The sequence below is a fragment of the Ochotona curzoniae genome, unplaced genomic scaffold (assembly GCF_017591425.1).
Source record: "Ochotona curzoniae isolate NIBS_2020 unplaced genomic scaffold, NIBS_Ocur_1.0 contig_1, whole genome shotgun sequence".
In the NCBI taxonomy this organism is placed as follows: domain Eukaryota; kingdom Metazoa; phylum Chordata; class Mammalia; order Lagomorpha; family Ochotonidae; genus Ochotona; species Ochotona curzoniae.
Window position 1 is genome coordinate 41,827,664 of NW_024464918.1, and position 22,875 is coordinate 41,850,538.

At 49.3% G+C, this 22,875-nt stretch overlaps 1 protein-coding gene across 1 annotated transcript; it reads left to right on the top strand.

The window, feature by feature from the left end:
- The first annotated feature begins 483 nt into the window (after positions 1 to 483).
- HRH2 (histamine receptor H2) lies at positions 484 to 21,117 on the top strand. The gene is made up of 2 exons (XM_040972477.1): positions 484 to 1,568; positions 19,268 to 21,117. Exons 1-2 carry the CDS (start codon positions 484 to 486, stop codon positions 19,458 to 19,460), a joined length of 1,278 nt encoding a protein of 425 aa, XP_040828411.1. The 3' UTR covers positions 19,461 to 21,117.
- The last annotated feature ends 1,758 nt before the right edge of the window (positions 21,118 to 22,875 follow it).

Consider the following 22,875-nt stretch of genomic DNA (forward strand, 5'->3'; position numbering starts at 1 on the left):
TCGGTCTGGTCTCAAAGTGCTCAATACTCAACCTTTGGCTTTTTAGCTCCTGCTCTCTGGACACTCCCCCGACCCAAGAGAGAACACAAAATCCAGATGCTAGCGATGAAGGAGGACATGGCCACAAGTTCACCTGACCCTTCCTGCATAAAACCAAAGCCACCTCCAGACGCGTGCCCTGGTGCCTCTGTCTCTATGCAAAACCTGGAGGGTAGAAACCTATCCCACATGCAGGAAGAAGCTGACTCAACAGGGGACCATCTCAGGACTGCAGTTTGAGCTAAACACTCGGCTTCCAAAAATTTGCCTTCCCCTCATCTCTGTTGAGATCCACGTCTAACAATTTAGAGGAGATACTGAGTCAGGGATCAAAGGCCCATCAAAATTTGTACACCTGTTTGGGCTCTGCCAGGACCCAGAAGCCCAGTGCTTGGTACGGTTGATGCTCTGGGAAGCTGAAGGAAGGAACTGGAGGGTCCCAGGATGGAGCCCAATGGCACAGCCAGTAACACAGCCTCCTCCTCTTGCCTGGAATCAACCGCATTCAAGGTCACCCTCAGTCTGGTCCTCTCGGTCCTCATTCTCATCACTGCCGCTGGCAACGTGGTGGTCTGCCTGGCCGTGGGCCTCAACCGTCGGCTCCGCAGCCTGACCAACTGCTTCATCGTGTCTCTAGCCATCACCGACCTGCTCCTTGGCCTCCTGGTGCTCCCCTTCTCGGCCATACACCAGCTGTCCTGCAAGTGGAGCTTCGGCAAGGTCTTCTGCAATATCTACATCAGCCTGGACGTGATGCTCTGCACGGCCTCCATCCTGAACCTATTCATGATCAGCATCGACCGTTACTGCGCCGTCATGGACCCGCTGCGCTATCCTGTGCTGGTCACCCCCGTCCGGGTTACCATCTCGCTGATCTTAATTTGGGTCATCTCCATCACCCTGTCCTTCCTGTCTATCCACTTGGGCTGGAATAACAGGAGCGGGACCATCCAGGGCAATCACACCACGCCCAAGTGCAAATTCCAGGTCAATGAGGTCTACGGCTTGGTGGACGGGTTGGTCACCTTCTACCTGCCCCTGCTGATCATGTGTGTCACCTACTACCGCATCTTCAAGATCGCCCGGGAACAGGCCAGGAGGATCAACCACATCAGCACCTGGCAAGCAGCCACCATCAGGGAGCACAAAGCCACGGTGACGCTGGCCGCCGTGATGGGGGCCTTCATTATCTGCTGGTTCCCCTACTTCACTGCCTTTGTCTACCGTGGGCTGAAAGGGGATGAGGCCATCAACGAGGTGGTGGAGGCCGTTGTGCTGTGGCTGGGCTATGCCAACTCAGCCTTGAACCCCATCCTGTACGCTGCCCTCAACAGAGACTTCCGCACCGCCTACCAGCAGCTCTTCTGCTGCAGGATGGCAGGACGCAACTCCCAGGAGACTTGCCTGAGGTTGAACAACACGCTATCCAGGAGCCAGAGTCGCGAGCCCAGGCAGCAGGAAGAGACGCCCCTGAAACTCCAGGTGTGGAGTGGGACAGAAGCCACAGCACCCCAGGGAGTCACAGACAGGTATAGTTCTTGTGACTATGTAGAGGATGGGGTCCCTGGGAGGGGGGAACCGTCACACTAAGGCTGACCATGGTGAAGGCAGCTGCTGGCTTTTGTGCCGGGAACTCTAGTGAGCACATGGCAAACACTGTCTCATTTAATGCACCCAATGTCTGCCATCCCCAAGGCAGATCTCAGTCTTCCTCTGTTTGGAGCAATGAAATCCCAGGGCCACAATGCTGGCATTTCTCACTCCCAGAACTGATAAATCCTTTGTTCTACATTGTTGCTACATTATCCCTCCAAGAGTCCTAGGCACAAGGCTGCCACGTGGGGGTCCTGGATGGCACTCAAAGTGCCGTGAACTGGTGCTGTCACCCACTTGGGCTGTGGTGGGGTTAAATGTGAAACCAGAGCTCGAGGCAGCATTTGTTGAACACCTGCTCTTAGGCATCCGCTCCCACTTGTGGGAGTGCTCCAGTTAGAGGGGAAAGAGGATGATGGGGTAGAAAAGGTGGGTCCCAATGCTTGGCTAGCAGGGACAGGCCTGTTGCAAAAGCAGGGGCAGCTGTGGCATACCTGTGCTTTGACAAGAAAGCTCTGGTGGCCCCTAAGACGTGGGCCAGCATCGGCGAGCAGGGTGGTTGGCAGTCTGCAAATAGGGATATCAGTTAGGGGACTGTGTTGTGTGCTTCCAGGAGAGGGGCAAAGAGAAGGAAAGGCAAATTAGGAGATTATTCGATGATGATGATCATGAAAGAGATGCAAGGAGGACTCCACTTCCAAGAGATGTCCCAGCCGACAGAGTCAGAATGAGGTCTGGATGACGTCACAGGCAACAGAGCCAGTGCAGGGTGATGACAGAAAGCACACTCGAGACCTGAGAGTCCCTGGAAATGCCCGCCAGATGCAGAGGCAGCTACTGGGCTGGGCTCTAGTTGGCAAGGGCAATGAATGCCAAAATGCTCAAAGAACGCCTGGCAACCAGCAGTTGCTCAATAAATGCTGCCTTCCCTTCTCTTCCCGTAGACAATGCGACTGCCCCTCTTTTCCTTCAGAATGCCGATTTGTGGAATTGAACCATCCATCCATCCATCTATCCATCCATCCATCCATCCATCCATCTGTCCGTCCGTCCATCCACACACTCATTCCTTTGTTTCTTTTGCTCATTTGCAACCATTCCTCAGATACCCACTTCTGTGCCAGGACCCATGCTGAATGCCAGGGATGCAGAAACAACATCTGGGGTGGTGTCTGTGGTGAGGAGTTATGCAAAGTCAATGGGACGACCTTGACATCAAGCTCTAGGCAAGTCTCTGCCCCCTCTGGGAGTTCAGAGTGGGGCATCTTCATGCAGCCAGCCCTTCCTACTTACCTCTCCAAGTGGCCTGAAGCTCACAGGAGCTGAGCAATGTGAGCAGGTGCTACAGGCCTTAAGGAGATGCTATGATCCACCAACAGAATAGAAGTCCCCTCTCAAGCATTGCATGTCCATACTAAGGAAAACATTAACGGCAGTGTCCTCCCAACTGCCATACGCCCCACTTCAAAATCGTCCTGCAAGCCACCTCAGAGGTGTCCCTTCTCCAGGCACATCTAGAGCCTTCCACATCCTGTTCAGAAAGAGAATATGCCCATCTGACCACATCCCTCAGTGCAAAGCCAGTGGGGTTCACAAAGCAAGAGGGAAAGAAACTCCAAGACTACAGATAGAAAGCCATGATCCTCTGCAATTTAGTCCTGCATATCACTTCATTCTGTGCTCCCCTGTTTGACCAAAATCAACAAGCAGCCTTTTAACACTAATCTTTAAGAAAACTCACTCAACCAGCACTTAGCAACGTAGCCCACATTTATGGAGCATGTGATGAGGCTTCGGCATCATTTCTGGTCACCACTCATAGTGTGAGACCTCCTGCCCCCAGCCCTCAAATCAGGTGCACCGAGTGTCCAGGGACACGGAGTCCATGCCCAGCCTTCGACATAGATGCCTGTGCTTGGCACTATGACTGCTCGGTATCCTGTGAAAGAGCAAATTGGCAATGGTCCAAGGCAGCCAGTGCCGAGGATGGACATCCAGCATGCCTGGCATCCGAAGGGAACTGGTGCATCCCACTCCAGAAGGGGCAGCTCATAGGGCAGACCTCTGGGCTAAGCTTTTTTTTTTTTTTAGCACAAAGGGAATGACCCGTGCGTCCATGGTAGGACTGGGCTCTTGAGCTTAGGACCTCATTTCAATCTTAACATAGCACTGTGTCTAAGGGATTACTTAATCCATGCTTCATAGTCGCAGCTGAGGCTCAGGAAACCCTAAGTGACACAGCTAAAGTTCCCAAAAGAACCAGAGTCACCAAAGATGGACTGTCCCCTGGTGCCAGGGACACCACACGTCTGACATCCGTCTTGGCTTCCCGAACCCCCTGGGGGCGGTGCCCCCTTGGGTCACATACAGCCACCACAGAGGCAGATTGGGAACATGCAGCCCCTGTGCATCCCCAGCCAGGGTTTGCCGCCTCCGCCCCTCCCCTGGTCCGTGGAGAACCAGCCAAAGGACCTCACAGCAGTGTTGGGAGCAGGCCAGCAGGTCAAGAACAGCCAGAGGTTAATTCCCAGCCCTCAACACCCTTCCCAGCCCCAACCATGTTCCAGAGGCTGCCACAGGGGTCAGAGACACATGTGTCCCTTGATAAGGCTGGCTCCTTGCTGGCTGATAGCATGTCCTTCCTGCTCTCTGTCTCGGGACAAGAGTGGCTGCTGCTGACCCCAAGCCCTTATCGCAGCCCAGCTTGGGGTATCTGCCTGAGCCAAGATTCTAAAGGGAACTGATTTAGCCCACACTGGCAAGTGCTGTGTGTGCATGTGTGTGTGTGTGTGTGTGTGTCTGTACAGACAGAGTGTGCCTGTCTGAGTATGTGTTTGCACATGTGTATATGTGTATGTCTGCAAGTGTGTGTCTGTGTGTATACCTGTGTGTCTGCATTTCTGTGTTTCTGTGTGTGTTTGTGTGTCTTTGTGTGTGTGTGTTTGTGTCTCTGTGTATGTCTGTGTGTATGTGTGTCCTGCACCCACACTCCCAGGCCCCTCCTCACTCACTCCTACCTCCTCTTCTGGAGCTGAATGCCCTCTGGCCCTCTGAACAGGACACGTGTGTCCTCCTTAGGTCCCTGGACAGTCTGGGATAATCTCTCCATCTCAGGTCCCTTAGTTTGATCACCCCTCCAAGGTCACTTGTGGCATATATAGTGATGTTCTTGAGTGACAAGGACATGGCCTCGACAGGTCCACCTCCAGTGGCCTCCCCCTGTTCCACACTCCTCACTTCCCTTCTGACACACCTGCTTCTTGTCTGTGGGGTGCACTCTTGGGTCTGGGCCCTGTGTCTGGCATAGAGCAGGCTCAGAAGTATTGCTGCATGAATGAGCGAGTTCATGCTTGTACCAAGTCCCTGAAAGTCCCAAGGATACAATCTGACTACAAGAGATCAGGAAACCCAGATTCTAGGAACAGAATTCCAGGTACCTAGTAAGAGCCCAAGACTCGCGGTTCCCTTCCAGCCTTGAGCCTTTTCGGGGCGGCTCTCCCACCAACACTCGGTGCCACCTGTGGCTCACAGCACTGAGGGTGAGAACAGCCCACCGTGTCCCCCAGCCCAGGAGGGTGCAACCACTCTGTGTAGGCCAATAGTACAGAAAAGCAGTCGGCATCCAGAGCTGCCCACACCTGCTATGGCCCCACAGCATGTCCTGGCTTGGGGACACGACAGAGAGGAGGAAGCTTTCCCTGACTTCTGCCCCCAGTTCTGTCTGGGAAATTGAGGCGGGGACATCTGTTGGAGTAAAAGAAGTACATGACTAGAAGAGAAGTCTCCCCCGCAGGCCTAAGCCAGCTTAACCCTACAAAAGCCCAAAGGTGCTGGCTTACACCGCTTGGCCTCTCAACTGTTCTGATGAGAATTCCCCAACCCCAAAGGATGGGGGGAACCCTGAGCACTGGGGTCCTGGCCTTCCCCCCACCTCTGAGGCCACCCGGGCTGTCCCTCCTCACTACCCATAGTGGGTGGATGGATTAGGCAGTCCTGCAGGAATCACAACCCCTGTGCTTTACTGGCCACTCTGTCCCATCGCCTGCAACGCAGCAATGCTTCCAAGCTCATTTGGCAGAGCCAAGACAAGAACACAGGCTCATGTATGACTCCTGGCATGAAGTGGGGACCTGGCATATGTGCTGGCTTATTCTCCACCATCCAATTCTCTGTCTCTCCTATAAGTTTGATTGAGACACAACATCACATACTATGTACTGCGCTCACTTAAAGTACACGAGGGGACTTCAAACACATCATGGAAGACAGAATTAAAAGATCAATTTATTTAGGTGGGGGGAAAAAGTCTATGCAATCTATGCAGAGGAGGTTTCTGTCCACTAGATTCCCAGGAGCATCCGCAGGGAGCTGGATCAGAAGCAGGAAAGCTAGAACTTGAAGCAGGCATTCTGTATGGGATGCAGGTATCCCAAGCAGAGACTTAATCCACAGTGCAACTGTGTTTGGCCCTAAAATAAATGGCTGTTTTACATCTATTTTTTCCAAGAACATTTTGAAGTCCCCTAGTATGGGTCAGCGTGTATGTGTGTTCTGTATAGTCAAGCTCCTGGTATACACAGAATTGTGCAACCATCACACCAATCCATTGCAGAATATTTTCACCCCCCACAGAGAAACCACATTCCCTATACCCTGTAGCTGCCACCTGCCCAATCCCTGCCTGTCCCATCACTGGCTTACTTCCTGATTGTGTAGTGAGTCTACCCTGGGCATTCCACAGGGCCCGTGCTCTGTTGTACCCGGCTTCCTGCACGCAGCATAATGTTTTCAAAGCACCACCTTTGCCATCTTCTGTTTCTGCTTTCTTTCCTCACTTCTGTTCTTTCTAGTGGTTTTGTCTCCTGCCTTCAGTCCCGCCTCACCTTCCCTGCCTTCCCTCTGAGGCCTCGCTTCTCTCACTCTCAGCCACTCGTGGCTGGCATAACCTCGAGAGGAGGACCTCAGATGTGCACTGCCCAGGTGGCCCGACCCCACCTGTGGCCCAGGTGGGTTCAGAGTCCCCTGCGCTCTGCACAGTTGTGGGGTGGGTCACGTGGCAGGCTCCGTCCAGGGAGTTAATCTTTCTCCTCTTCTGTCTCCTCAGAGTGTTTGGGGAGTGAGTCCCTTCCCACCCCAGAGGAAGGCAGGGGAAGGAGAACAGGAAGAGAGAAGGGAAGCCCTTCACGGCCTCGAAAGTCGAGGAGAATAAATCGTGGCCCCCCAGTCGCTCGAAAGGTAGAGCATTTCTCATTTATGGGTCTGGGGACTGCACCTCGGAAGCCCTGGCTTGCACCTGCAACCCCCAACCTGTGCCCTTTCTCCACCAGGAAACTCCCAGGTCCTTCTAATGCAGGTCTGAAGGCCCTAAGGCAGGGCAGGTGAAAAGCAACAGACCTCCAAGACTCCTAGGGCTTGCATCTTTGTGGTCTAAGGGAATGGGGCACTGCGCTAGGTGAACACACAAACATCAAGCCCTCCCTTCCAGGGACTCATCTGCTGGGCACACGGCTTGGCAGAGGGAGCGCCGAGGTTCATGCCTGCTGGCCCCTTTCCCTTGTCACCTTGCACAGAGAAAAATCTGTGCCATCCATCAGGGGCTGCACAGCGGAGACACTGTGGCTGTTGTAAGGCAGGGGTTGGTGTGAGATTTTTGTTTTTGCCTGTATGATCCATTCAGTACTGTGGACAGTGCATCAACTAATGAGGATGCCTGTTGTGATACAGTTTTCTTGAAGAGCACTGTAGATGGAGTTCCATATCATTGTCACCGGTCCCCAGATGTTCTTCCACTAGGACTCCCCTACAACTTTATTATTGCAGCAATGAGTCCAACAGACTGTCTTTTGCCAACGTGGTGTAGGGGTGCTAACTAGCAGTGGGTGCTAATTGCAGCCCCTGGCTCTGTGACCTTATGGCGTGTCCTTTCTGAGCCTCCCCTTGCTCATCTGTGAAGTGGGGACAGTGTGATCATGCATAGCACTGATGTACGCAAATGCCCAGCACTGAGTCAGTACCCGGAAGAAGCAGTTTGGGTTACTGTTACTCCATTTAGAAGGCAGCAGCTGTGGAGTCCAGGGTGGGCTCTGTGCCCTGGTGCCCAAGCTGTGCTAAGAATGACTTAAGAGGGGGCTTGGCCCTGAGCCTCATAACACAAACATAAATGACTAACATGGCAAAGACATCATGCCAACTCACCACCTGCATCAACTTGAAATCTTCTGGCAAGGGCCACCATGAGAAAAAAAAAAAACTTCTCATCCCAGTGAAATCCTCAGTGTCGGGGAGAGTGTATCCCTGTCATAATTTGGGATCAGGTGCAAGATCCCGGGCCAGCAAGAGAACCCTCCTTGCCTGGGCTGGAGTGACAGGAGATATGGGCTTTCCTCAGGCTTCTTCTGAGGGCAGGGTACATGACCTTGAGGAGGCCATGTCCCTTTCTGAGTCCCAATGTCCTCATTTGTAAAACACAGCTCAGGATACTGGCAACTGGTGCCACCCCGAAACAGTCTGTTTCAGGGTTGTTTGTTTTGGAACAACACTAGCATTCATCAGACTCCCACCATTCACCTGTGGCCATGGCAGGGGTCAGCAGGGGGTGTGTGTAGCACCTGCTAGGTATTGCAGGGTCCCCACCTTCCCCAAGGCTGGATTAGGGTACAAGTGTTGCTCTCTTTCTAACTGCAGATAGAGAGATTATCCCAACTGCCCCAAACTGGCCAATGATGCTAAAAGCTATTGTGCATCACAGCTCCTCCATCCCTGCCCCACTCCAGGAAGCTGGCCAGGTCTGCTCTGCAAGCTGAGAATACGTCCAGGCACCAAATGTCTAGGCCCATAAAACACCGCTGGCCTCCTCCTGGGCTCTCCCAGGCCAGGTGGGAACTAGCCACGGGGTTTGCCACAGGCACTCCCTGGCTTGGCTCTGCATTGCAGCTTGCTATAGGCCCTAGCAGATTTTAGGCCTCTCCTCTACCGCAGGGGATACCGCTGTATATTGTTGCATTACACATCAACAGCTGGGCACAGACATTGTATTTTTCCAAACAGAGGGTGTGTGGCCACCCACACTGAGCAAGCCCACAGCTGACATTTTTCCAATGACTCAAATTACAAGTGAGTAGCTTTTAGCAAGTAGGAATTTTTAAAATTTGTGTTTGGAAAGCAGAGTCATAGAGAGAGAGAAAGAGAGAGAGAGAGATCTTCCATCCACTAGTTCACGCCTCAACCGCTCACAATGGCCACAGTTTAGCTGATCCAAAATCAGAAGCCAGGAGCTTCTTCTGGGTCTCCCACTTAGGTACAGGGGCCCAAGAATTTGTGCCATCTTCTGCTGCTTTCCTGGGACATCAGAAGGGAGCTGGATCAGAGGCAGAACAGCCAGTACTCAATTTTGTGACCATATGGAATGCTTGCACCGCAGGTGGAAGCTTAGCTCTCTGTGTCATTGCCTCAGCCTCCTGCAAGGTGGGATTTAATTAAGGTATGCACATTGATTGACCTCGGGCAAAATGCTGTGGCACAAACTACAGTGCAGGTACAACTCTCATAGGTACCAGGAGATGAAAAACCTGTGCATGGCTCATTAAGTGCAGTGGTCTGGCACCAGGTCCACAGTGTCTAAGGGCTATCCATCCTGGGTAACCTGAGACCTCCACCTGGCCACCTCACCTCCGCTGGAGACATCCCTGCCTTCCAGGCAGCTCCATGTGGGGTTTCCAGGTGGGAGAAGGGAGGCAAGGCCCTTTCAGACCCTACATGCCTCTGATGGTGCCGCTGCACTCCAAATCAGGGTTTAATCCCCACAGCAGGGATGCAGGCAGAGCCCACTCCAGTCCAGCTTCCCGCTACTCTACCCTGGTGCCACCTCCTCCCTAGGTAGTAGGAAATTGGGAACTACACCCCCTCCCCGGGCTCTTTTTGGATGATTTATTTGTTTATTTATTTGGAAGGCATTGTTACAGAGAACCTCCGCCAGCCCATTCACTCCCCAAATGGCAATGACGGCCAGAGGTGGGTCAGATCAAAGTCAGGAACTCTGTCCAGATTGTCCACATGGGTGGTTGGAGCCCAAGGACTTGTGCCATCTTGCACGTTGGCAGGGAGCTGGATAGGAAGCGGAGCATCTAAGACTCCAACCAGTGCTCATACGGGATGCTGCTGTTGCAGGCAGCAGCCTAACCTCTTACACCACAACATCCGCATGGGCACCGCTGGTTCATGTCCTGGAAGCTCCACTTCCCATCCAGCTCCCTGCTTGTGGCCTGGGAAAGCAGTAGAGCATGGCCCAAAGCCTTGGGACCTTGATCTGTATGGGAAGCCCGGAGGAAGTTCCTGGCACCTAGCTTTGGATTGGCTCAGTGCCGGCCATTGCAGCCACTTGGGGAGTGAACCAGAGGATACAAGAGCTTTCTCTGCGTCTCTCATTCTCTCTCTAAACCTGCTTTTCCAATAGTAATAAGTAAATCTCCTTTTAAAAAGAGACAGAGAGAAGAAAGAAAGAAAGAAAGAAAGAAAGAAAGAAAGAAAGAAAGAAAGAAAGAAAGAAAGAAAGAAAGAAAGAAAAGAAAGAAAAGAAAGAACGAACAGAGGAGAGGAGAGGAGAGGAGAGGAGAGGAGAGGAGAGGAGAGGAGAGGAGAGAATAGAGCAGAAAAGGAAGACCATGATGGACATGTTCATTTAGAGACCATTTTGTTCCTTTTAGATTACTTCCCCAGAAATTCAATTTCTGGAAACAAAGTGGTTGACCCAAGGGAAAGACTGTTACAATTTCTGTTCTACTCTGAAATGGCTGTGAGACCCCCCTCTGCTGCCAGCCACAGCCAAAGTCTTCATTTTCTCAAAGCTGTTTCAGCAGCAGGACCCTGGCAGTGCTGTGAGGATGTTAACTTGCACAGAGCAGGGACCCAGGGAGCAGGGGCCACTGGCCTTCAAGGATGGCAGAGGGGAAGGCTCTGACCTGAAGGAGAACCACGAGAGATGGAAGACCCTGTCACCTGTCCTAGGCCCAGGTCACCCAGACAAAGCTGACCAAGTCCCAACCCAGCTGGCCAGCATGGTGATGCAAGGAGCTGGCCTGAGCTGACCCCGAGCTCTGCCGCTCACGGCTCAATGACCATGGGCAGGTCACAGGTCTCTCCAAGCTTCCATTTGCCCATCTGCCTTAGATTCCGCAGTTCCCACTTGAACTTGGCCACTTTCCTGTTGTCACTCCTCTGCTGTGAATTTCGGGCCAAGTTCCTCAGGTCCTTACACTCCCTCATCTGTGAGAGATAAGAATGTGAAAAACATCAGATAGACAAGAGTGTCTCAAAATGTCCATGGAAAATGAAATTAAGAAATAACTTTATTTGGGGATGTGAAAATGTAAAAGTTTAACATCTATGCACAACTTCCCCCCACACACCTCATACACATTTTCCATTACTCTTCAGGTGGGGCTGAAATGGCCAATGTCCCTCCCAGTCTCTTCAGAGTTGGCTGGCCACGGGGGCTTATAGATGGATGTGAAAGGAACATGGGCCCAGATGTCAGGGAAACCAGGAAGTCTGGTGCTCTGACCACTGGTGAATTTGAGAAAACAGAAGGCAGAAAAAATGAATATATAGAATCAGGCTTGTGGAGTATCCACCTGTGGGCTGTTCAAGTTCTGCAGAATTGTTAGATATGGCCCTGCATTTAAGCTCACAGTTTCATAGGGCCCATAAACAATGTTTATAGAGATCTAAACAGTCCTTGACAAAAAAAAAAAAAAATGAAGTAAAAAGGTTTCCCACCCCTGAGATATTTATTGGGACTTTGATTGCCCGGTTCACACCCAGGAACACCTATTGTAAACTTGGGCAATTGGGGTAGAAGAGAGGCAATTCACCACCTGCCTCTGGGCAGCCTTCCTAGTCCAGGACACAGACAAGTTCCCTGACACACAACCCAGTGAATCAAGTGCCTTGACAGAGGATTTGCAGGAACCAGGAGGGAATCTGTGACCTTGGGATACACCCAGACTAGCTATTCAGAGGGGGTGATATCTGAATAACCATTAAACAGAATCAAAAGTGATCAGCAAAGAAGCAAAGACAGGAGCGTGAAGCCATGAGACTAAGCGTACCTAGGCAGAAATACAAGCAATGTGAGGGTGGCAGGGACAGCTTGTGCCTGAACGTATGTATTTCAACAGTGGCGGGAGGTCTGGGGACAGGTGTTGGAAAGGGCCCTGGCGTGACCTGATGTCTTTAGAGGATCTGTGGCCGTTGAATATATTATAGCATTGTGAGAGTGAAGATACAATCTCCAGACCTAAAAATATCTGTCTTTGGGAGTATTACTCAGCTGGACACTATGAAATAGAAGAAATCGACTTAAAAGAGGGGCGAGTTGGTGAGAACAGGTGATTGGCAGAACTGAAACCCTGAGACGAGTTTCAAGTCTGGCTAGATCCAAACACTCAGACATCATTAGGAATCTGTCTTACTCCAGCTTCCAAATTCATTGTTGCCTGTGTGGATTGCATTCTGTCAGAGTCTAGCCCCAGCAGATCCAAGCTTCTATATTACTGTCTTTGCACACGCAATGGAGAAGTCTCCTACCATCGCAATAAGTAGTTTCAAGCCTCAGATTCGTTGGCTAGATTGGGTCATGTGTGTATCTCTGGAAGTAGCTGTCCTAAACCCAAACCTGGAGCCAGAGCTTCACTGACATGCTTGAAGGGGCGAAGGCTGCATCCCCAAGGAAGAATCATAATGCTGTTACTAGAAGAGGGCTTGACGGGCAGGTGCAAACGACCAGCGCTGTCTCTTCTCTGGCTCTGTGTTGTGTTTTTCCCTAGAGCTCCATTGGCATCTTCGAGCGTCAAGCATTACAACTCCAGCCAAACAAGGCCTTGGGGGCCTTGAAAATCAACTTGCTAGCTTCTCTACATGTAGAGCACTTGGTTACACCATGTAAGAAGCTTGGCTCGGCTACTCATCCTAGCCAACCTGTGCCATGGGTAGGACACTAAGTAACCACGCCGGGAGACTGCATACGGTTAAACGTGTATGTGGTAGTGCCTCCAACATTTACATTTTTGAAAATATATGTATTTATTTTTATTGGAAAGGCACATTTACAGAGTGAAAGAGAGAGAGAGCAAAAGCTTCTGTCTGCTGGCCCACACCCCAGGTGGCCACAATGGCTGGAACTGAGCTGATCCAAAGCCAGGAGCCAGGAACTTTCTCCGGGTCTCCTACGCAGGTGCAAGGTCCCAAGGACCTGGGTCGTCCTCCACTGCTCTCCCAGGCCACAAGCAGGGAGCTGGATGGGAAGTGGAGCAGCCGGGACATGTAAGCAGGGGTGCCTATGTGGGATCCCAGTGCTGGAACAGGGGGATTTAGCCACTGAGCCATCATGCTGGGCCCTCTAATAATTACTTTTTTAAAACTATGATGGGGAGAAAGAAAGAGACTTTAAAGCTACAAAGCAAGAAAAAAAGAGAAGGAAATTTTTAAATCTGCGATGAAAACAGACGGAAGAAAGAAAGAAAATATATCAGTAATTACAGTGAATGCAATGAAATAAGACAGCCAATTAGAAAAATGAAAAATGCCAGAATTGAATCAAATCTAAATAAGTGGGGTTTTTGTTCTTGGCTTTTTGTTTTGGTTTGGTTTGTTTTTTGTTTGTTTATTTGTTTTACCAGAGAAAGGTTTAAAATATACGAAAATAAAAATGTTGAAAGTACATGAGGAAAAATATATAAATATAAGGTTCATAGCAGAATTCTAAGATAGTTTTACTTTAGTGGAAAAAAAGTTTTGAAATTCATGCAGCTCTTTTTTTCATAAGCCATGTTATCATAACTTTTTTGAGGGCATCTTTATTCATGGATTTCAAAATTTTTTCATCAAAATGTATTTGTTTTTACTCTACTTTTCCCCAATTTTTAAAAAGTATACTCATGCTAATCAAATACTAATCAAAAGAAATATGAGTAATTATAGTAATATCAAAGTAAATTTTAGCAAAATGTGTTATTGAAAGTAAAGATGGTCACAACATTTGTATAAAAGATATAAAGCTTGTATTCTAAGCTTGTATATGCACCTAACCTAAAAAATGTGAAATCGGCACAACCAAGAAAAGAAATTAACCAGTAATTATTTTACTAAGAAATATGTAAATATCAAGTGTATTTTAAAAATCAGTAAGGACGGGAACAGTGAGATAGCCTAGTGGCTAAATCCTCGCCTTGCATACACCAGGATCCCATATGGGTACCAGTTCACGTCCCGGCTGTTCCACTTCCCTTCCAGCTCCTTGCTTCTGTGAAAGCAACTGAGAATGTCCCAAAGCCTTGGGACCCTGAACCCGCTTAGGAGACCCGGAAGAAGCTCCTGGCTTCTGGCTTTGGATCAGCTCAGCTCCAGCCACTATAGCCACCTTGGGAGTCAGCCAGCGGTCAGAAGATCTTTCTCTCTGTATCTCCTTCTCTCTATAAATCTGTCTTTCCAATAAAAATGAAAAATACGTATTTTAAAAAATCAATAAGGACAGATATTATTTAGGGGGAAAAAAAGCAAATTGAAAGCTTAACTTAAATGAACAAATCGGACACTGCTTTTATACTGCAGCTGTCAACACACACTCCATTTAAACATCCCTGGGGTATTGTGAGACTTGGTTAAGTGAGAAACAAGGAAGCCAGAGTCGATATATGTAAGAGAACAATCTTACCACCACAGCAAAGTTAAATTAAATAATTACAATCAAAAACCCTCACGTAGGAGCTCTTGGGATGAAGAAAACATAATTATGCATATTAGGAAATATTTTAAAGTAAAAAAAATGTAATGAAACTATGATACATCACAATTATACACTGCTGCTAAAACTATTCAAAGGAAAATATTTACCCCTAAATTCTTTCATGTTGTGATGTAAATCTAAAATTTAATGATCTAAACACCTTCAGCTTAGGAACTTAAAGAGGGCAATGAAGGAGTCAGCATCGTGGCCTAGTGGATAACGCCACAGGCTGCGATGATGGCATCCCAGACGGGCACCAGTTTATGTCCCAGCTGCTCCGCTTCCGATTCAGCTTCCCGCTGATGATTTGGGAAAGGCACCGGCAAACGACCCGGATGTTTAGACACCTGCAACACCCGTGGGGGCCAAGAAGAAACTCCCGGCTCCTGACTGTGGCCTGGCACAGCCGGGCCTTTGTAGCCATCTGGGTAATGAACCAATGTTGGAAGATCTCTCTGTTTCCCCCCTCTCTTCCTGTAACTCTGACTTCCAAATAAAGAATTAAGTCTTTATAAAAAAAAAAAAAACAAACAAAAAAACAAGCCAACACTAGTTTTAAAAGAGGAAAGAGCCAGAACAAAGACAGAAGTTAATGAAAAAAAAGACAAGGTTTTCATAAAAAGAAAGGAAACAAAAGCAAAAGCTGTTTGAAAAATTCTGACGTTAGCTAAATTACATCAATAAAACTCATGGTAGTAAATTAAAGAACAAGCGTAGCAATGGAAGCAGAAAAATTTGGACAAGTTTTAGCCTTTGTTCATGATTTGAAACACAAATAAAATTTCTGAGTATCTTAAGGAATAGACAACAAACTCTCTGATCTGGAGAAATACTAATGAATTTTTTCTTCTAAGACAGGCACAAAGCTGACCTGCGCACTGCTAATGCAACATTTCACTGGAGATTAACACAGCAAGCCAAGAAAAATTAATTAAGAAAAGTAAGAATGGGAAAGCAAAGTTACTGTTATTCATGGCTGATCATCATTATCTATACAAATATCAAAAAGTTCCTACAAACACAGTAAGATGAGTAGCCTTGGCTGACGTAGAGTCAATGTAGGTAGTTGCTATGGTTTGAATTTGATTTGGCTGCCCAACACATGTAGACAGCTAAACTCCATCAGTTAACGTTGAACTAAATCCAGTTCTGGTGCTTGGGTGAGCATAGTGGAAGATCCCTAGGTCTTTGGGGGCTTGCCCCTGGAAGGGAGTTCCCAAGGAGACCCAGCCTTCCTGGTTGGCCACATAATTCTTTCATTGACCACACTGCCATCGCCATCTGCATCAGTGGCCAAACCTCTTGGACTCAAGAAGCCTTTCCTCCCTGTAAAGTTTGCTGTACTGTTGTTAGAGTGAGTGACAAAAGGCTGAGCGGCACAAGAGTCAATTATTGTAAAGGACCATTTCTAACAGCAGTCAGGCAAGCAGGCATATGAAAGTATTGTGTCAGAGTGCTACCTAGGGGCCTGGTGGGTGTTGCTATTGCTTGCATAGACTTTTTCTGGTTAAGCATTGTGCATGCATGGACAGAAAGTTGGACTTGAGCAGTGAAATGGAATTTGGGGGATTTATCTTATTCCAGTAACCTTGTCGTGCCCTCATTAATTCAAACAACTTGTACATTCCGGGTGGGAAGGATGTTGTGAAGCATTTGTCCTTGCCAGATTAATCTGTACATTTGGGACTATTCCCATTAACATTCCAAACCATGTTTTCATGGAAATTGACAGGCTGATTCTAAAAATTTGTACGGTTTAGAACTGGCGCAGACCTAGCCAACAAATTTATACAGGGAGAAAAATAAGACAAAGTGATTAAGTCCTTGTGTTGATGCTGCAAGGACAAGCAGAGCAATGCAAAAGAATGCAGCATCCACTTAACACTGTAGCTCAGTGGAGGCTATCGGTGGATGGCCTTTAGATATTGAAACTGGGGAAGAAAGAATAAAATAACACCGGATCCTACACGAAACACAAAAGTTAGTTCCACCAATGCGCTAAACGTAAAAGACAGAACTTTAACTTTTAGGGGAAAAAAAATAGAGTATACTCTTACAACGTTGGGATAGGCAAGGATTTCTTAAACAAGAACTAAGAAGCCAAACACAGAGGAAAAAAGAGATAAGAGACTTAAAATTAAGGAAGTCTGTTTTTCAAAAGAAACCCTGAAATGTGAAGAGACAAGCCACAGATTGGGAAGGGGCTTGCCACGCAAGTCAGCTGGTTAGTATTCAGACAGATGTGAAGATCTCTGTGCACCAATAAGAAATGGGGAGAGGAAGAGAGAGGGAAAGGAATTGAAGGTATTCAGAAAGGTGACAAGAAGACAAGAAAAGAGAGAGAGAGAGAGAGGAAGAGAGAGGAAGAGAGAGGCAGCCATTGAGGGTAAGACCCCTGCTTCCATATCCCAGTGCCTGGCTTCTAGAGCTGGCTCCTTTCCTGAGTTCGGTTCCTGCCACTGCAAGCCCTGGGAGGCAGCTGGTGATGGCTTTAGTAGTTGGGCCCTCGCCTCCCACCTGGAACCCCTGGATTACATTCTGACTGCATCTTCAGCCTAACGCAGCCACTGCCATTGTGGGCATCTGGGGAATGAAACAGCAGATGGGAGCATTCTCTCTCTCTCTCTGCTTCTCCCTGTCCCTCTGCCCCTCAAGCAAATTAAAAATAAAAGAGATATAGTAGGAGGGAAGAAGGAACAGAGACAGAAAGGAGAGAAGGAGGGAAGGAAAGAGAAGGCAATGGATGGAAGACCTGAATGGGCTTTTCACAGAAGATGAGAATAGGTCATGAGAACACAGAGGACTCCAACCTCCGGCGTAAAGAGCACAAGATCCCACTGCGTGCCCACCAGCATCTTCAGACTCTAAGACCAGACTCTGGTGAGGAGGTGGAGCCGTGCACCTCGGGACCTGCTAGGGAACGGTGTGGGGTCAGCACCTTGGAAAACACATGGACAGCCCCTACAGTCATGTCCCAGAACTTCAACTTCAGGTGGCTCCTCTGAAGGAATCCTGACACGTGGGCGCTGGGGGGCAGGTCCAGAGGTGTTCTTGTGTGAGGGTCAAACTTTGAAACAACCAGAGATGTATCAGTAGGTGGATGGATAAATAAACTGAAACATATTCATACATTGAAACATTTAACAGCAGTGAAAATCAATCAGAGGTGCACCCGCAACCCAGTTTAATCTTAAAGATATGCTAAAAAAAAATGACAAAAAGTCTACTATAAAAAAGTGCTAACGCACGCTTCCATTTGTGCAAAACTTGGACACAACGGAGAACAATATAATGTATTGTTTGTGGATTCAGAACGATTGCCAACACCAGAATTCTGCATGTGACCAAAGATGTGTCTGAATACAGAGACCGAGATGTTTGTCTTCTTTTTGTTCACCTCTGTTTTCTGCTGTTCTTTGATGAACGTTTATGTCCAGAAGAGTCCCTAGCATTTTTTTTTTTCAAGAGAAAACGTGATCATTTTCTAGCCTACAGACAGAGAGCTTGTTCATTTCAGTAGCAATTGCTTTCTAAGAGCCAAGAATTGCTTCAAGAATGTTAACTCCAAGGGCAGGCACCTGTGTGCTTGGTTAATAAGAACGCTGATAACATAGAAAGGGGCAGCCCTGAACCGCCACAGGTGTGACCTTGATGTCCCGGTGAAAGTGGAGTGTCTGAGGGTGGAAGGTGGCCAGACTCGTGGGGAGAGCTGGGGTTGCACCCAGGCTGCCAACACTGGCTGTGCTGGAACGTGTCCACGCACGGAAGGACATGGGGTGTCCTTGCTCATGGAGCCTAACGAAGTCAGCCAGCAGACCACAGCTGCAGTCTGACGGACTCTGGCGGAAGCCCCCCACCCCCTCTCTCTTCCTCTCTGCGCAGGACAGGGTGCACTAACTTGATCCCCAGAGGCCTACCTGCTCACCACTGATTTCAATGCCAGGCAAAATAACTCTGTATTATTATAGAGGGTGATCAGGAGTCATTTCTGTAAGATTCAGAAAAGGCAACCACGAATGGGGCTCCTGCTATGAGCCAGCCTATGTGTGTGCCATGAAGGGACTTCAAAACACATTTATGGCAACATGGAATTGCAAGATGAGTGTGTTTGGGTACAGAACAATTTCTAACTCCATGTGCTCAGAACTCACACGCTTTGTGTGGGCTGGCCTATGGTGTGGCACGCTTCTAAGTGGAGTTTCCATTCTTTCAAGAGTGGGAAAGGTGAAGCTGACATCATGCAGGCCAATCCTCCACCTGCGGGACCAGCATCCCATATGGATACCAGTTTGTGTCCCGACTACTCCACTTCCAAGCCAGCCTCCTCTTTACGGTCTGAGAAAGCAACAGAGGCTGGCCTAAGTTCCTGGGCCCTTGCATCCACATGGGAAGCCCAAAGGAAACTTTTGGGCTCCTGATTTTGGATCAACTCAGCTCCAAGCTGTTTGGAGAGTGAACCAGAGGATGAAATATCTCTCTCTCTTTCTCTCTTCCCCCCTCCCTAGTCTTTCCTTTTCTCTGTAAATATAACTTTCCAATAATAATTTATTAAAATGATAAGGATGGCTACTCTGAGACCTCCATGTGAGATTCAGAGAAGCTAAGTCACTTGACCCAAGACACACAGCGTATTAGAGGCAGAGTCGGGGTTTGAAACAAAGTTTCTGCAATGTTCCTTCTTTCTGGTTGAGAGAAGACATTTCTGTTGGGCACTGGGCTGCAGTGGTTAGCGAAGAGAGGACCCCTGGGGTGCATCCCACCACCACCACCACCCTCCCCTCTCTGGGGCTGGGCTTCACAGAAGGACCTTGCTCATGGCCGCCAAAGCCCTGACCTGTGTTCCTGTCTCCTCAGGAAGCCAGCGCTGTCTCGCCCCGTGTGCTCCAGCGACCTCCTGAGCTGCTGCAAGAGCCTGTGGGGGCTGAGCTTTCTTCAGAGACACACGGGAGGCCCCGCAGAGGAGCAGCCGGGAGAGCCACCATCTGAGGGGCCACTAAGGACACCGCCCCATGAAGCGGTGAGGACACCGCCCTCGGAGGTTGTCTAAGACCCGGCCTGAGGAGGCGGGGATGCTGCTCCCCGTCTCCAAGATCTGACTCCCTGAACCTCTCAGGACCTAGCTCCCAGAGCCACCGAGGATACAGCCTCACACAAGTGTGGGGGATCCTGGAACACACAGCAGAGTGCTGGGACCCTGCGACCTTGCACAGAGCCACAAGTTCCATTCCCAGCCTTCCAGACGGATGCTCGGGATGCCTCTGGGCCTGGATGTGCAGAATCCAATGGATTGCAAACTCAACATCGGTGCTGACCCTAGGAGTCGTGAACAGAGGCAGCAGGGTGTACGGGGACGTGTGCACGCATGTGCATGTGGGAACACACGTGTCCTCTGGACCAGGTGGTTGGTGTTGCTATCAGATATTGGCCTCTCTCCCTCATGGGAGCTGCAGAACAAAGGCATGACAAGGAAATGAAAGGGCAGGCAAGGGGACTTAGCCTATAACAAGTACCTACTATGCACCAGGTCCTTCACCTGTCTGAGGTCCCATCATCCTTAGAACTCCATGTACTTGGAGTCAGGATCACCGTCCCAACACTACAAGCTTGGAGACCTAAGGGGACCGTCAAAGGCCACTCAATCAGAAGAGTGTTCTTAGCACAGAGGAGTCACTCACAGATGGTAGTTGAGTGAATGAGTGAGTCAAGGAGTGGGAGAATGGGGGGGTTAGCCAGACCTCAAGCCCATTCTCTCAACACCACTACTCTACACTGCACTGCCTCTCCAGAGAGAAGACCAGATGTTTCTCGGACTCAGCCTACCTTTTGCCTAGCAAGGTTAGAACTCCCTGAGCCTGGGAATCCCCCTCGTGCTAGGTTCTGCCCCTCTCTGGTGTTTATCAACAACAAGAAGTGCTTTGCAGTAGATTTTCCAGGAAAAGCCTGTCTGTCTTGTCTGGAAATTTTGGGAAAACACAAGGATTGGGGCTGGATGAGGTTGTCCCACCTGTGCCTTCTGCTGGCTGGGTGACCTGAGGCTGCATCGCCTGCTCCCTTCAAAGGGCTTTTCACTCTTTTGGTCAAACAGGCAAGATCGACTTTCCTAGACACAGGACTGTTGGAGAGCTCCCAAGGAGCTGAAGGAGGTGAGAGCCCCGGGAGAGATGAGAGCATCTCCCCAAGGCCACCACCCCTCCAAGTACTCTTTCTTTAAGTCCCCTTCCCGCCTACTTCCCAGGCCAAAAGGTTGTAATTCACCATCCCTCTGTCCAACAGTTAGATAGGGCCCTCTCCCAGGCTCAGTCCTGAGCCTTCACATCCCTCTGGTGTGCTCTCTGCAGCCAGCAGGCACGTGGAGATAAGCTCAGAGGTTCGCCACTGTTGGTTTCCGAGTCATTCTTGCCTCCGCGATGCCTCCACCTGCAGGTTTAGAAGACCCTGCACCTGCAGCATCATCCGTCACTATACTGTTCACATCTCTCTGTACCCGCTCCTCTTCCAGGGTTCCCTCGCTCAGACAAAAGCCCCACCGTGCCAAAGGTCAGCTCTGGCACCTTGCTTTGCCCCTGCCCTCATGGCCAACCCTCCGGAGCCCACTATCTGCTCAAGTGGCTCCACCTTCCCCGTTGTCACTCAACTCTCATGGTCTCCTTCAGGGAGAACTGAAACAACTTCTGAGCCCTCTTCTCTACTTTCTCCACTTGCATTCCTCCTGCCCGTTATCCACCCAAAGTGAGCTGTGACCACACCACACACACAGAAAATCCTGCTCCGCATGAAGTTCAGGCCGCATATGGCTGACCCCTCCTCCTCCCTCCATCATCTTCCATCCCATACTTCCTTCCAGCCCAAATGACCTTTTTCTGTTTCATTTATTCCACTCTTTCCAGCTCCCAAACCATGCACAGTGCTGTTTTCAGGACTTGAAATATTCCTCCTTGAACTCTAGGCTGCTCAGGTCCACGAGGTCTTAGATACAGTGTCACCTCCTGGAGGGAGTCTACTTTGTCCCTGCGTTGCCTATCACACACACACATTTTGATGGAAGTCTGGTAAGGTTGCTGAAGTGAGAGTCGTTTTTTGTGACTCCTTGAATGTCATGTAATCACCTGTTCGTAGGGCCTGTCTGATGCTGTTGGGTATGATCTGTTCAGCCTTAGAACGGGGTTTACACGCAGTGGGGTTTTAATATTGTCTGAATGAGCAGAAAAGCTCAAGTGCAACAGAGAGCAGTGAAAGCCGATAGTTTTCAACATTGACCTTCCAAGAAATCAGCAGGTACGGATGATTTCCCCCCAGAGATGTTTAATCCTTTGATTGAATCCCTTTGGGAAGCCCTCAGAATACCGTCCTCCAAGATTTTCCAAGGATTCCGAGGCAGGTGGCTATCAATGTCATGGTCAAGTAGTTGGAAACACCACACCTGCCCTGTGTGCCTGATCAAGGGCTCAGACGGTCAGAGCTCCAATTCACATGCCCGCACGCCACCTGCACCTGCAGGTCTGTCTCTGAACCCCGCTATCTTTCCGAAGACCTCCTGGAGTCTCTCTGCAGGCTGCAGAAGTGGAGCGCATGCTGCCTGGAGGAGGAACATCTGTGGTGACACCCCAAATCCGCATTCTACATCACCATCAGGTTCCAATAAAGCTTTGGAAACATGCACTGCCTCACAGTTTTATTTTTTTACTTCCTGGCAAGGAAATACTTCCCAAATTTCATCATGTGGTATCTTGATTTAGAAAGAGTCGTAATGAAACACTCGGGAAAAGGCCAAATTGAAAATTGCCTGAAAAAGTAAGCTGGATTTCGTCTTAAAAACCTACATTGGAAATGAGGGAAGTGCCGGTCTGAAGGGAGAGTAGGAGCTTAATAAATATTTGTCAAACGAATGAGCAGGAAAAGTAAAGAGCAGAGTGAGTCGAGAAAGCTGGTACTCCAAGCAGCGCCCATGCCTGGTCTCTTGGCTGCAGTCCCTCTGGAAGCTGCTCCCCCGGCTAGCTGAGCCCGCAGAGGGACTGGCATATTTCTGAGTTGGTCAGCTGCATAGACACCTGTGTTCATCCAAAAAGAAAGGCACCTTTAAGATACAGACCTTGAATATCATACTCAGCAAGTGTGTGAGGTGCAAAGACAAAGACAAAAGAGGGGGGAAAACAAAACAGGCCTAGAGAAAAATGCACCGAACTCTGCACAAGGAGAGAATCCAATGAGAGGTTTCTGAAAAGGAAGGCAGGTTTCTGAAGGAAGGTTTCTGAAAAGGAATGGCCCAATTGGCTCATTTCCTCTTTGTTACAAGCCCCAGGATCCCATATGGGCACTGGTTCATGTGCTGGCTGCTCCACTTCCCATCCAGCTCCCTGATAGTGGCCTGGAAAAGCAGCAGAGGATGGCCCAAAGCTTTGAGACCCTACACCCATGTGGAAGACTTGGAAGATGCCAGAAGATGTTCCTGGCTCCTGGCTTCA

What these genes read in the sequence shown, in the direction of transcription:
- HRH2 (XM_040972477.1), top strand. Translation starts at nt 484, where the DNA reads ATGGAGCCCAATGGCACAGCCAGTAACACAGCCTCCTCCTCTTGCCTG. An exon ending in CCCCAGGGAGTCACAGACAG is followed by an intron (nt 1,569 to 19,267) that starts GTATAGTTCTTG and finishes CTGTCTCCTCAG; the next exon opens with GAAGCCAGCGCTGTCTCGCC.